This window comes from Platalea leucorodia (assembly GCF_965183815.1).
Source record: "Platalea leucorodia genome assembly, chromosome: 4".
Classification (NCBI taxonomy): Eukaryota; Metazoa; Chordata; class Aves; order Pelecaniformes; family Threskiornithidae; genus Platalea; species Platalea leucorodia.
In genome coordinates, this window is record NC_138826.1 from 10190623 (window position 1) to 10204619 (window position 13997).

At 37.9% G+C, this 13997-nt stretch overlaps 1 protein-coding gene across 5 annotated transcripts in view; it reads left to right on the plus strand.

Moving 5' to 3' along the window:
- CCDC186 (coiled-coil domain containing 186) overlaps window positions 1–13997 on the plus strand; it is a 38471-nt gene that overhangs the window by 9157 nt on the left and 15317 nt on the right. For 4 of the 5 annotated variants that reach the window (XM_082310966.1, XM_082310965.1, XM_082310964.1 and 1 more), the window contains 4 exons: window positions 6561–7254; window positions 9710–9836; window positions 12283–12411; window positions 13362–13574. In XM_082310966.1, the coding sequence (XP_082167092.1) occupies window positions 6575–7254; window positions 9710–9836; window positions 12283–12411; window positions 13362–13574 (1149 nt within the window). In that variant the 5' untranslated portion in view covers window positions 6561–6574. Of the gene's footprint in view, window positions 1–3990; window positions 4066–6560; window positions 7255–9709; window positions 9837–12282; window positions 12412–13361; window positions 13575–13997 lie in introns of all 5 variants that reach the window. The other variant, XM_082310967.1, reaches the window with a different exon arrangement.

The window sequence follows — 13997 nt, forward strand, 5'->3', positions numbered from 1 at the left end:
GCTCCTAATTAGATCTGTGCAGGCAGTAGGAAGCATACAGGGAATTGTTTTCATCGTGAATTACCTTCTAGTGGCTGGGAATTAGCAGTACTGGAATAGCGGGGAAGCTTTTCAACTGGTATAGTGGATAACCTAACGGACAGCCAAGGGATGAGGGTGTCAATTCCTTAAAAAGTAAGACTGTATGTACTTTTCCGCAAAGAGGAGGATTGACTGTTAGAGCTACTGCCTTTCTCCATGCCAGTGAAAGGACTCTGAAGTGAGAATTTACTGGTAAAGCATGTATGGAAAGGAACAACTTTGTTGCTCCTTTTTTTCCCCTCCCTCTGTCTTCCATGTTTATTGCAGCATTTTCTTTCACTTTATAGTGGGTAATGGGCAGAAAGAGGGGGAAGAAAAGAAGAGGGAGGGAGGGAGTCAGGAAGGGCTTAAATTTTGATGTTAAAATGACAAGTCTTAGCTGTCTGCTAATACAGAAAAATACAGAGTTCTTAAATTTTCAGACAAAGTGTTCTTCCAGTGAAGTTGAACAGAGGAGTTAGTATGGTGGTTCAGTGTAGGTATTGCTTGAAATATTTTTTTATTTGTAATCCTGTTTTTAGAGTTGTACCTGTAGAAGCTATCCATTGATGGCTTGTGTTCTGACATCTGTGTGTTTGATGTCACGTCTAACAGTATGCTTGGAAGAGTGATGCTAAACCAAGAATAATTAAACTTACTTTGTTATCGCATGTGAAAATTAATTCTCGTAACCTAATTTGTCAGAATGTATAGTTGTATTAAAATCAGAATTTGAATTGGAGGAGCTTTTAAAATTAGTGTCATGTATCTTCTAGCTATTAATTGGCTTTTTATTTCTGTAGGTAGTTGCTATGGTTTTAGTCCAGGAACTAAATATTGATGTCTGATCACATACTTTCTTATACAGTTATTTTATGTAGTTTAATAAATCTTGGATTAATAAACAGTCAAATTAGTGTTCAAACATGGTATCAATGGCTCTTTTGGAAATTCTATTTTCATTTCACTGTAAAAATTAAATTATAAACAAGTACCTAATTACCATAATTATCATAGCGATCATGTAGTACCATTATTAGAGGTTTTTTTTATTCCAGGAATCCAACTAACATGATGTAGCATAGTACGTACTCAGCTTGCAAGAGTGAGTCCAAATCTTACGTAAGAAAAAGTTACTTAAGTTGTCCATTTAGCAGGTTGATTTAATAGAAGAAGTTAAGACCTTTGTTCTGCATACTGGTAGTTTGCAGAGCTGGTCTATACTGTTAAAATAGCTAAGTATTAAACATTATTTGGCTTAATTTTTAAGTCATTTTAAACCTTGAGATAGATTACTTGCAGACAGTGGAATGTCAATGGAAATACCCAGATAAATTCCAGTAGCTTGTACATTTTATTTATCTGCAAGTTTAACTTTTTTATATGCAGTGATTCTGCAAGCTTTTTTTATATGTTCATTGCCTCATATCTATGAATAGCCCCTGAGGGCAGGGCTGAAGAAATTTCTTCTTCTTTTTTTGGCATGTTGCAGGACTACGTATCCAGGTTTTTGATGTTCTCCCTAGATAATCAATACTTATGTTGTATCAGATACTTCATTGAAGAGCTTAAATGAATGATTAGCAGTTAATAGAGGATGTTTCTATTGTGTAACAAAGTGAATGAAAAAGATACTGTTTCCTGAGTCTTTGCTTTCCCCCACGTACCTAGGAGACATTTCTGCCTTAAAAAGTTGGTGTGCTGTCCACTCATCGTATCGGCAGGCTCTCTGCTCCCTGCTTGTGGTGCCAGTCAGTTGTGCTATCAGCAATTTAGCAAATAAGCACATCTCAGTTACAGTACTATGAGAAATGGTCGCGACCCTTGCCAGTACTAGCCTTTAATGGTGTGTGCCCTGTGGCTGCAGTTTAACTATTTCTCCAAGTACTAATGTAATATTTAAAATGGACATAATATGCGCTGATGCAGATTTAAACTTTGTTTTTGTAAATACTGTGAGATAATGAGGAAAAGTATGTACGCTCCTTGCTTCTCAGAAGAACACATCTACGATGAGAAAAAGTGTCTGGTTTTTAAAAAAAAAAAAAAAAAGCAAAGTTTTGGTTTTGGAGGGTAACTTGTCTATATTCTGATGCATATATGCAGAGAGGTGTTTGGTTTGCTTGTGCAAGCTGGGCCCGCGGGTCCGTCGTGGCTGTACGGGAAGCTCGGCTGAGCTGCGCTCGTGTTCCTCATTCTCTGCCGCTCACATCACCAGGTTTTGAATTGATGTGTTTCCTCTTGCTTTGCTTTGTATCACTGCGTTGTGGGGAAACACAAACGGCTGTCTCCTTCGCTTTAGAATAGGGACAGGAACATGGGGAAGGTGTGTTAGAGTGTCAAAATGACTGCGAGCTGTAAAACAGAGGAGGAGGAGAGCTGGTCAGACCAGTTGTGTGAATGCGAAGAGTCCTGTCACAGCAGCAGAAAGTGTTATGAGCCAGTGACAGAAAGCTTTCCACATGCCACGCTAGATGTGTGGCAGTTTCACAAGATGGCTTGTTATTCAAGGTATGCAGGCAGGCAAGCTTGGGTTGGGCTAATCTCAAAATGATACTTTGAGAAGTTCTGACCTGGGGCGTTTTAAGTTGAGTTGGTAGTGATTCGATTCTCCTGTGGCATAGGCAGCAGAAGGGTGAGACAAACATCCACATGGAGGGGACTGAGGAGCAAGATGCTTTTGCCATACTGTTCAGATAATGATCAATGCTGAGGAAGGAGCAGAGTGAATGGCTGAAGGTAGAAACTTAGCAAAACAGTGCAAGAAGGTTGGCCAGTGCCCACCTAGCACTGTGTTATCACTCAAGATACTGTATGCTGAGCTACCATGGTTTGTTTGTCTGATGCATTAACAAGATATCATTTCAGAAAACAGGTGATCTGCTTGAGTCAGGATTTGCCTTATATGATTGCTTTTGATGCTTTCCAAAGACATTATGAAAGACACTAAGCTATTTTGTTTTCTTAGTGCAGTATTTTGTAAGAGAACGGTACCATAACCTCATTACTTCCCTGGTTTTGGGAGAGTCACTTATAAGAATGGGTAGGGTAATAAAAGATGGATGCTACCAAATATGTATCTGGTGTCCAAATATTATCTAGGATTTGCTGTATTTGTATGTTTGATGTGAAACAGTCAAATACTAGCATGTTTCATTTCAACTGGCTAGGGCTAGGCTGGCAATGTTGATCATTTTAAGCTACTTTCACACAAACCCTTTTGCTTACAAAGCAGGAGCCTTTTCTTTAGTTTTCTGTCTCTGGTCTTATAAAAGAGGTATCTGCTATATTCAGTTGCCTGAGGTAGGCACAACAAACTTTGGGTATTCCAGAGACATTTGAATATCAAGATGAAATTGCGTTGACAGTTGCTCCACATGATTTCTTTGTCTGGATATTTCTGATGTGAAGATAAATTGTGATTCTATGATTTTATTTCTATTTAAAAGTTAGCACTTAGAACATGAAAACTAGAACTATCCAGCAGCAGTAGGGGAAAAAAAATGTGCTCAGGTTGTGAACAGACCCAGAAAGATTTGGACAGATAGAGCTAAAATCCAATGTTTTGGAATCGGAAAGGCTGTGAACATTCTTAATGTGGTAAATTATATTCTGGGTACCACTGAAAATTAGAGTAGGTCTGCAGGGAACACTGAATCATCATAATTTACTTTTCATGCTTTAACTGATTTGTATAGTCACTATTCAAATTCCCCATGCATTTGATACAAAAATATTAAGTGTAAGATATTATGGATATGGAGCTGGTGGCATTTTATTGCTCTGCAACTGAGTTACGCAAATAATTGTATTTCTGCTTCCACATAGATTAATCTTTCTCTCTGATAGTAATTCACAGTATTATTTACAGAAGGAGGTAACACGGTAAGATGAAAACTTAGTATCCTTCCCAATGTACTGTCTTAACAGGGCTGTGTCTTTCACCTGTTGCTTTCATATGAAGATAAATACCATCCAGTTTGCTGAGTGGACTGGAGATTTTAGGTACGGTAATGAACATGAAAGTTCACATGCCTGATTTTACCACTTCTTTTCTTGTGGGAGTGGTGAACTGCAGCAGCTGGGCAGTGGTGAGCAGCTTTGAGACAGTAATACATCAACCAACTGCACGTTTTTGGGGTTTCATAACATTTTAGAAAGGACTTTAGAGAAGGCTTAAAATGAACCAAAAACCCACTTTGATCATTCCAGAGAATGTGTCAGCAGGAACATAGACTGGAGTAACCACTATGGAAAAAAATTGTACCTCAGCTTTTTACTAATACAGTCTCTTTATACAGTTGAGTGTGTGGATTATAAGCTACCTGTGACAAGAGGGAACAGACACTAGAAGGTAAACTTCTCTTCCCTCTTAACTGCATCATTTGCAAATTATCTTATGGTTATTGCCTGTGTTAAATGCACCGGTCTCAAAACATTGTGTGTTTAACAGCTTTTTAATTAAGTAGGAACTAATGTGTTCTGCTACTATCGAACTGAATGCATTTTCTTGCAGTTATGTTCCTTCTCCTTGCTTGCAGATTGAGATCGTCAGTGGGGGCTGTTTCTTTTGTTTGTTTAATTTTAGAATGACAGTAGTACATTGTGAACTTTCTTTACTAGCACAAGTTATCAAAAAGTAGATAGGTACCAAAAGAGCAATAGTTTTGGCTGCACAAACCAAGCGGATAGATTTGTTGGCTCCAGTGTTGATATAAGCATAAATCCTTTGATGCAAAGGGGAATCAGAGATTTTATTAATATCAGAGGAGATCTGTTTGTAAAATGGGGAGCCCTTGTAAAAGTTTCACATTTTATATAAACTCTTGCATTCACCATCTCTATTCTCGTTTGTAGCTTTCCTTACCGTTTGCTTTCTGGTTCCTATTGATTTACACTGGTTTGGGGGGGGCTGTAGCATTGAGGTTTTTTGCTTTGAAACCAAAAAGGAAAAGTGGTTTGCTTGTTACTTAAGAATATATAATTGTCATTTGATGATTTGTGACTGTTGTCCAGTTGTGACATGTTCCCTTTCATGCTTTCAGCCTTATGCTCAGTTTTCCTTATGCTTTCCTCTTATTGATTAACTGGCAGTTGTAGCCCAACTGTTGGTTTCAGATACTAGTGGTAGTTTTTTCGTTTGATGGGATTTCCTGGTAGAAACAGCTGGGCTGAGGCTGCTGCTTTTTTTTTCCTTATCTGATTTTTATACCTAATAGTGAAAGGTGATAGTGGTAGCAATTAGTCACAGCCCTAATGGGATTCATGTATCCCTCTATTCTAACAATGTAAGCCTCAGTACTAAGTGTTGGTTAATCAGGCAGGGCTCTGGAGGAGGGGAGCCCAGCAGCACGAAGGGTTTCCTTTCAGACTGAGTCCAAGCGCAGGGCCTGGAGCATGCATCTGAGTAACTCGGACTGCGTGGCCGTGGAAGAGAAAGCTAAACAAATGAGAAAGCAAGTACAAAAACAAGCTTGGTGTTGCAAGATGGCAAATTCCTTTGAGATAATTGTTGGAATAGCAGAGCTGAATTTATAAATGAAAAATCTGCCTTGTTGTTAAATAGTCTAATTTATCCAGTATCGGGGGATAGAGTTGCATCTAGAAGTTATGACTGCTGTAATGAATTTCTCCTAATGGAAATTATAGTATTAGGGCTTCTTGTGCTTGCTAAAAATGCCAGCAGTCTTTCCAGACACCTGACCAGCTGGGATTCCTGAGAAAGAAGATAGAGCATTATACCCATGCTCTTCCATAAGTGTTCTGGCTATTTGGATCTCAATATGGTATCCTTCTGGAAAAACACTTTCTGCATGGCTTTTCAACTCCTCAAATGTTTGCTCTGCAAGCTACTTTTTGAGAGAGCAAATCTGCCGCAGGCCATCTGTGCTCTTCCAGCAAGGGATTTTGGCTGCTTGAAAGCAGATGGGAAAAGAGAATCTCACCTCCATCCTCCCCCAGCCTCATCCTTCCTTTAGGTTGCTGGGTACAGATACATCTTGCTGTATGGGTGGTGAGGATGTGACAGTAAGGAAGTTGTATATTCTGGCTGGATGAGGGAGTCGCCCTATATTGTAAAAATGAGTAGGTCAAGGCATATTACTGCTTTCAAATAGTGTATAGGAAAATGAAAGCTGTAAGGCTCTAGATTTTTTTTTTTATTCTTTTATGTCTGACTGTTTTTCAGAGGTGATGACTTGGACTTTTTGTGGATCTAAATTATAGAATTATTAATTCTAAAAAGCTCTGCTTTTTTTATTGTCTTGGCATTTACGTCCCACTACTTCCTGTTTGTTATCCTTGATTTCTCGCCGTCTTTTAGAAAAACTTGTACTGGAGCATTTACTTAAAAAGCTGGAAAATCAACAAACTGCGTAATGCTTATGTATCTTAAATATTTTTACCCCTTGAATTTTACTTTTCAGTAGCCTTTCTTTCTCCTCTCTCAATCTCTTTTAATTTTGATTTTGAATATAATATGTTGTGAATTCTACTTCTAGATTTCCAAAGGAAAATGATGGAGGGATATTTACCAGAAATGCAAAGCACGCTGGAGCCAGTCAGTCTGTTGGACGATGCCTCTTCCAGATCCCTAGATAACGAGAAGTCTGATAAAACACCTGGAATGAAGGACTGCTCAAGCATCAGTTATACTGGAGATGATGATGGTGTCTTGGAAAGGGAATCGAGGTTGTTGCCCTCGGACCAGGATTCAGCAGTTATTGGCATAAGCAACAGCGGGGCCCTGGCAGAAAGACAGGAGCAGCAGCGTGGAGGGGCAGACTGCTCTGCCCATACCTGCTCTGAAGGAAAGGTAGAAGGCTCCACAAAAAGAGAACATATATCTAGTGAAGAATTTGAACAACAACATCCAAAACCTAATCAGACAGAACAGTCATTAATGGAAATATTACAGGAGCTAAGGGAGGAGTCTGACTTTGTGAAAAAATCTAGTGATAAAATCTACTCAGAAAGCCCTTATGACACAGACTGCACAAAGAAGCTTATTTCCACAATACATCAGACTTCCTCACAGGAGGATTTGCTAAAGGAAATAGAGTCTGAACTCTTATCTACAGATTTTTCAAAGGAACAGAAATTCCCAAATGGTGTGCGGAAGGGTGAACATGCCTTGGCCGCATTTGAAAAATGTGTGCAAGATAAGTACCTGGAGCAAGAACAAACTATAAAAAAGTGAGTATTTGAGTATGTTCATTACAAATGAAGTGTGTACTGAACAATTTTGCTTGCGTGTTGTGTGCAACTGCATACAACATTTTGGTATGAAACAAGTAGTTTCTTGTGAGTTGTTGTAAGGACAATTAATGAGTTTTTTAAATTATGTTCTTTAAGTAAGGAGTTATTTTTACTTGTGATATGTACCTATAAATAAAAATGTGTGCTTAGATCTCTGAATTCTTCTGCAATTTGGCAGGAACTGAATAGCCAACTGTTCAGTTGAATAGCCTGCCAATGTCTAGAATTACTCAAATACTGTAAAAGTAATCATGGTATAAAAATAGTCCAGGATTCATTCAGTCCATCTATGTCTTTGGAGAAATGAACCTTTCTAATTACTAACTCCCACTATGTGCATTTCATTTATGAGTTTGAAACTGCTTGCTTATTTTTCAAGTAGTATTCAGTCTCCTGTCATAATCCAGCAAAGTTGCTAATCAGTCGAGAGCTATTTTTTGAGTTGGAAATGTCATATATAGATAAACTACTGTCTTACCACATTTTATAGGAGGGCTTTTGAAATGCATGGCTTATAAACTTTACTGTAATAAACTGGGCTTAATAGTTCTACCAGGCACAAAGAATATTATATTCATGAAAAGCCAGTTTATTGCTTGATTTCTTGATTCCCCACTTCGTGTGTTGTATTCTGTTACCACTTTAGAAATGTTTTTTGCTAACAAAATGTAGCCTCTAACTTCAAATTTATTCCTGCTTGCAGAGCTGGAAACGAGTGCCCTACTCTTCATATAAGGCACTGTGATACCATGGTATGAGAGGACATCAAAGGGAGGGAAACCAGGCAGAGGGAAAAGAGGTGCCCCAAAAGCAGAGAGTACTATTCTCTTGCACCTCACCAGTTAACCTCTGACAGAAATCATAAATGTGAGGAAAGTCAGTTGATGACTGGAAAGCTTAGGAATGCATAGTTAGACATTCAGTGATTACAGAGGAGGAGGAGTGGGAATCTGAAGTGGAGGGTGTGTAGATGGTTGTAATTCCAGGAGATCATAAGTGAACAAGTTATTTGGGGTTTATTTGTTTACGGTAAACTCAAAGGCAGGTCAGTGTTTTCAGCCATGGACCAATTACTTAGAGACAAATGTTTGCGTGAATATATGTGTGTATTATGTATACACACAGAAAGTTTTTTCTATAAACATGTCTTCAGTCTCTCTCTCTCTCTCTCTCTCTTTTTTTTTTTTTTTTTTTTTTTTTTGCCAGCTGCTATCCCGGTTGCACCCCTTTGACTCTTGGGGACTGACCTCAAGAGTGTAAAACTGCTGTGGAACATCTTAATGTTTGGTCCAAAGGGCATTCTGGATTGGGTTGATTTTGTCCCTGGTTTACAATCAGCAGAATTTCTTGTAACGTTGCTTTGGAAATAGCCCAGTTGTCTCCTGTGATCAGATCTAAGATACATCAGTGAGCAGCAATTGTGTGAATTAAGAATTTGTAATCCTGGAATATTCATTAATAGATTAAAAAAGAGTTCAGAAGTGCTAAACTCTTTCACTGATGGTTTTTAATTCCTTGTAATTTGGAAGCTTAGTTTAGAGATTTTTTTGTTTTAAAAGGAGGGGAGCTCAAGATGAAAGTGTGTATGTAAAGGGTTATTTAAATATCTTGTTCAGGTAAGTGCATGCCTCCCACAAATTCATGCAATTAGTGGCCTAAAATATCCACCACCTAACTATCTTTAAACATTTGAGACTCTGTTTATTCAGCAGTTCTGACAATGTAACTTCTGAGTTTTTTGTATAACTATCTTCTATTGCAGTGGTAGAAGGTCAGACTAAATCCCTGTCAGCTTTAACTCAGTTTTCAAACAGCTGGGCCACAAAGGAACAAACTATTGCTAAAAATTTGAACTTTCTAAGGAGTGTAAGCATGGGTGCTGTTGTAGTTACAGACCTACTTAGGACTCAGAAAATCAGGGTTTCGTTTCCTACCAGGTGGTGAACTTCAAGGTCCAACCTGAGCAATCCATGAAATGAGTACGGTACCTGTGTTTTCAGACGTTTGACTGGTGGAGCTGTCTGACTGGAAGTTACTTGTCTTACAAGTTCCTTAAAATTATTAACATTTACAGTTCTGTAGTGGCACAGAGGTACCAAATGTCTCACTTCATCATGGACAGTAACAACCTCAAAATGCTGGAAACAGGCAATTTGCTCGCAAGGAAGATGCTGCTTGCTGGTTTGGAGTTGTTTCACATGCACAACATACTTCTGTTTTGTTTTTGTAAGGCATTCATGCATTTCATTAGTGTTTCTGGCTGTAACTCCCAAGAAAATTTGCAGAGCAAAGAGGAAAAAAATTAAAAACAAACAAACAAAAAAAATCAGTACTGAAGTATCTTGCACTTAATTTCTTTCTTTTTTTTTTTTTTTTTTTTTTCTCTTTACAGGTTGATTAAAGAAAATAAAAAACATCAGGAACTGATTTTGGCAATTTGCTCAGAAAAGGACAACTTAAAAGATGAATTGAAAAAACGAACAGAAACAGAAAAGCAGCACCTCAACATTATTAAACAGGTACAGATAATAAAACAGAAGTGCTGGTTAGTATCTCACCTGTATACGATGTCACTATTGCCGCTGTTTAACAAGATGTCCTTGGCAGCATAGAGGAGAAGGAATGCCCATGCTTATTATTCTAAGCTTTTTAAGAGGGTAAATCTGCTTTTTTATTCCAAGAAATATTATTCATTGGCTAAAACCGGTTAGTGTCTTTGGATAAACTGACTTTGAAGATTCAGATCACTTAAATGTTCTGTACCTGGAAGTCTCAAAGTCAAGAGAGTTCCCGTTTCACGGGTTGCCTTGGTGGGTAGGTTATGTGTACCTCGGCTTCCTGCTGGAGACAGTGTATGTTGAAGACCTGTTAGACCTTTTTATCAAAAAATGACAAGTTCAGTCTTTTATCCCAATAGGATGATTTATTTCTTGTATGTAGACATAAAGGAGATCTTATGCGAATGTTTTATCAAGCCCAATTTCTTCTTAATTTGTCATCTTTATCTTCTGTTGTTCGCTACTGCATCTGCTGATAGAAGTGGATGGGTGTGTAGTTAGTTGTAAACGTTAACAGTTTGTGGAACGTGTATAAAGAGTAGAGCATATTAACTGTGATCTTGCACACTATTTTGGTATTATCGGTTTCTATATACAGGTATTTCCCGAGTGAACTGTTAGAACCCTAACAGGCCAAAGAGAAACACAGAGTGTGCATTGGTGTGGGCTGGTTTTAGTGTGGGAAGAAAAGGTATCGCATCAGGTGTCATTGCTTCTCTGTTACACAGTTATCTGCTAATGTTCCTACAGTTTGTCGGCCCAGCTTTATAAACTGATTACAGCTTAGAAATCTGGCAACTGATGACATTTAAATTACTAATTTCTGTTTGTCAAAGTACTGGTGATACTACCCTAGTTGTCAGCTTTCTGTGTTAATGTCTGCATCACACAGAAATCTGTCCTCAAAGCAGTGTGTCGGGCTTGTGGTGGTCCAGAGGAATGTATTGATGTAGGCAGAAACTTTGTCTTTGGTTAATTTCAAAGAATCTTTGAAAATCCATGATGTGATTGAAAGTGGAATTGAAAAGTCATATTTTTAAGCTACAAATTGGAATTGCATATGCCTGAATAAATCAGTATGAGCAGCTTACTCGTTCTCTCTTGTCTGTATTTCCATGATAGCACTGTATGATTTCATGAAGCTATATTATGCAGCAATTGCTTTATCCCATTGGGGAAAAAAAATTTGTGAGGGAGCTTTCTTTTGCTTTCTGCTCAGATAAGAAGAGTCTGTGATTGTACATGCTTGCAGGTGATTTCAGAAAACACGGGTTTGGAGTGTAATACTTTTATATTGTAGTTGGATAGCACCTGGAGTTGTAAGATACATTGCAGTGAAACACTTCAGGTTTTTTGTTTGTGATGTGAGCTTTTTAATGTTACAATTTCTAAATTAGTGTTTTCTGGTAGCTTTCAAGTCCATGAAAGCTTGGCTGCACTCACAACTGCAAGCAAACTGTACGTGCATGTTTGTATGTGTAAAACTTTTATTTTGTATGGGCAATGATACATTTGCAAAGCTGAAGAGTGTATGATCAATTCATTGTGTGGTAACAGAAGCATGTTAGGTTGTTCTTGCCTTTTATGTAGTCATGTGGAATTGCACAAAAATGTAGGATCCTGGCCCTGAGATCTTGTACTTTTTTACACTCCACCCACCCCCTCCAAAACTAAACCAAACAAAACTAACCTTGGTGAATTGTCTTTCCCCTGGAAGAAGAGGGTAGTCATTAAGGCACAATTTGAACAACCTTTGGGCAGCATTACAGCTTATGTAGCCACCACTTGCTCTTGCGCTAGTGCTGCTGCTTCTTCTGCTGAACTTGCACGCCTGTGCAGTGAACATGCTCTGGGAAGTGTTCCAGTTGAACATTGGTAATTATTCTTCAGCTGGATCAGGGCTCTGACGTGGTTCACTAGGCAGCTAAAAAAAAGTGCCAGCATAATGACTAAACGCCTCTTTATTCACTGAGTTATTTCTCAATGAATTCATTCCCAGTCCAGTTCAGTATGGATGCATGACTGCTTTGCTGGCATGGTGGAGGATATGGCACAGGGATAGCAACAAAAGGGTGGAAGGTGAAACAACTTCAGAGAGCAGCCAGCTCTGCTCTGGCATCTTACCATTTGCTGTCAAGTCTAATTTTTTGTGTAGTAAATTGCTCTGCCTCATGTTTTACTTGATTTGATGCATCTTCAGTCTTACTGAAGATGAGAATTGACATCTCTCATGCTTGTACTGTAATGCAAAGCTAGATGTTGATATGGATAGTTGCAGCTTGACAAGTGCAAAATACAGGTAAATATCTATTGAAGCACCTAATTTTGTGTGAAATATTCCTGCCTGTACAAAACACCATCAATGTCTTATTTTTCCCTATAATTATATCATAATGTTGTCTTTTAGCTGGAAGCAAGAATGGAAGAGCTTAATAAAGAAGTGAAAGCTAGTAAAGACAAACTTTTAACTCAAGATGCAGCAGCCAAAAATGCTATTCAGCAGTTGCATAAAGAGATGGCCTTTCGAATGGAACAGGTAATATGGAAAACCTTTAATTATTGAACATCTTATGAACAAACTTGATTCTTGTAGGAAACATGCAGCCTAGGTAAGGCAAAATTTTCCAAAACTGACACTACTAGCGTGCGGTTGTATAACTGGCATCAGTGAATTTCTAAATAGCTGTTAATATTCTAGAGTGCCTGATAACTCTTGACTGTGTATGTTTATATGTATGGAATTCAGCCTTCAAAGAAATCTCATTTTCCTGACCTGTAAGCTGATCTTGGTTCAAAAGGAGGTAAAAGCTGGCAGTGGCTTTTTTCAGACAGGCTATCACAAAATTAATATTTTTCTCAACTCCAGCACAAAGCTCTTATTTTTGTCTCATGTATTACTGAGAGCTGAGATGATTTTTCCTTTTTATTTTGCCAAGTATTTTCTCTTTTAGTATGAATTCTAAAGCTCAGTGTCTGATTCTTTTTTTTTTTTTATTTGAAGTAGAATTTGTTAGTGCTGCAGTGGGGAGGATCTGTAAAAAAAAAAAAAAGCCACTAAAATTAAGCCATCTGAAAAATAAGTCACTGGATAATGATTGTGCAGTTGACATGTGGATGAAGGAAGACAGAGGACTGGTACTGGGTATTTGCAAAATTATTTTATTACTAAAACTTACCAAATACACTTCTTTCCTTCTGAAACAACAAATTATATTCCAAATTACTAATGTATTTATAACTTAATTGAGATGTTTAGCTGTGAAGCTAAACGTACACTAAGCAGCTGCTTAGATGTATATTTACTGTTAGAAGTATGAGTAATTCCAGTACTTAAGAGGGATCTAATGTTAATCTTGGCAAAACTGGAGCTTTTGAGTCCTACTTTGTTATGCTACTACACTGCAATACTGAAAATATCCGGTAGTGTCTTATAAAAGCTAATTATGAAATACAAGGTTGATTCATTCTGTTTTAATATTTTTCAAGGCAAACAAGAAATGTGAAGAAGCACGCCATGAAAAGGAAACAATGGTGATGAAATACGTCCGAGGGGAGAAGGAGTCACTTGACCTCCGAAAGGAAAAGGAGATACTTGAGAGAAGAGTGAGAGATGCAAACAAAGAAATTGAAAAGCATACTAATAAAATCAAACAACTTTCTCAGGAAAAAGGAAGATTGCACCAGCTCTATGAAACTAAGGTGGTCTAAGTATTGCTGTGTGACTTGACTGAATGATTAAAAATACTATCAGAACAACCTTATCACTTGTTTGCTGTTGTGCTTGGTGAAAGAAACCTGTTTTCATTTGGTTTGCTGTATAGCTGTGAAAACCCCTTTCCTCAAAGGGAAGGGGAAGAAGTTACTGACTTCTCATTGTCATCTGTTTGAAGTTCCTTTTAATATTTCCGTGAATATTTGTGAAAGGTGAGGGGGTTTTGACAAAATTGAAAAGACTGCTTGTTGCAGACACCTGGATTTTGAGGGAATTTCTAGCTTGTTTGGATTCTTTTTTAAAAGGCTATAATGGCATTAAATTATTGCAGCCTTTTTTGCTTTTTTTCCTATGTTTTCACTCTGTATTTTCTCTTTTGTACTACTAAAAATTGGTAGTAAAGAACTAGG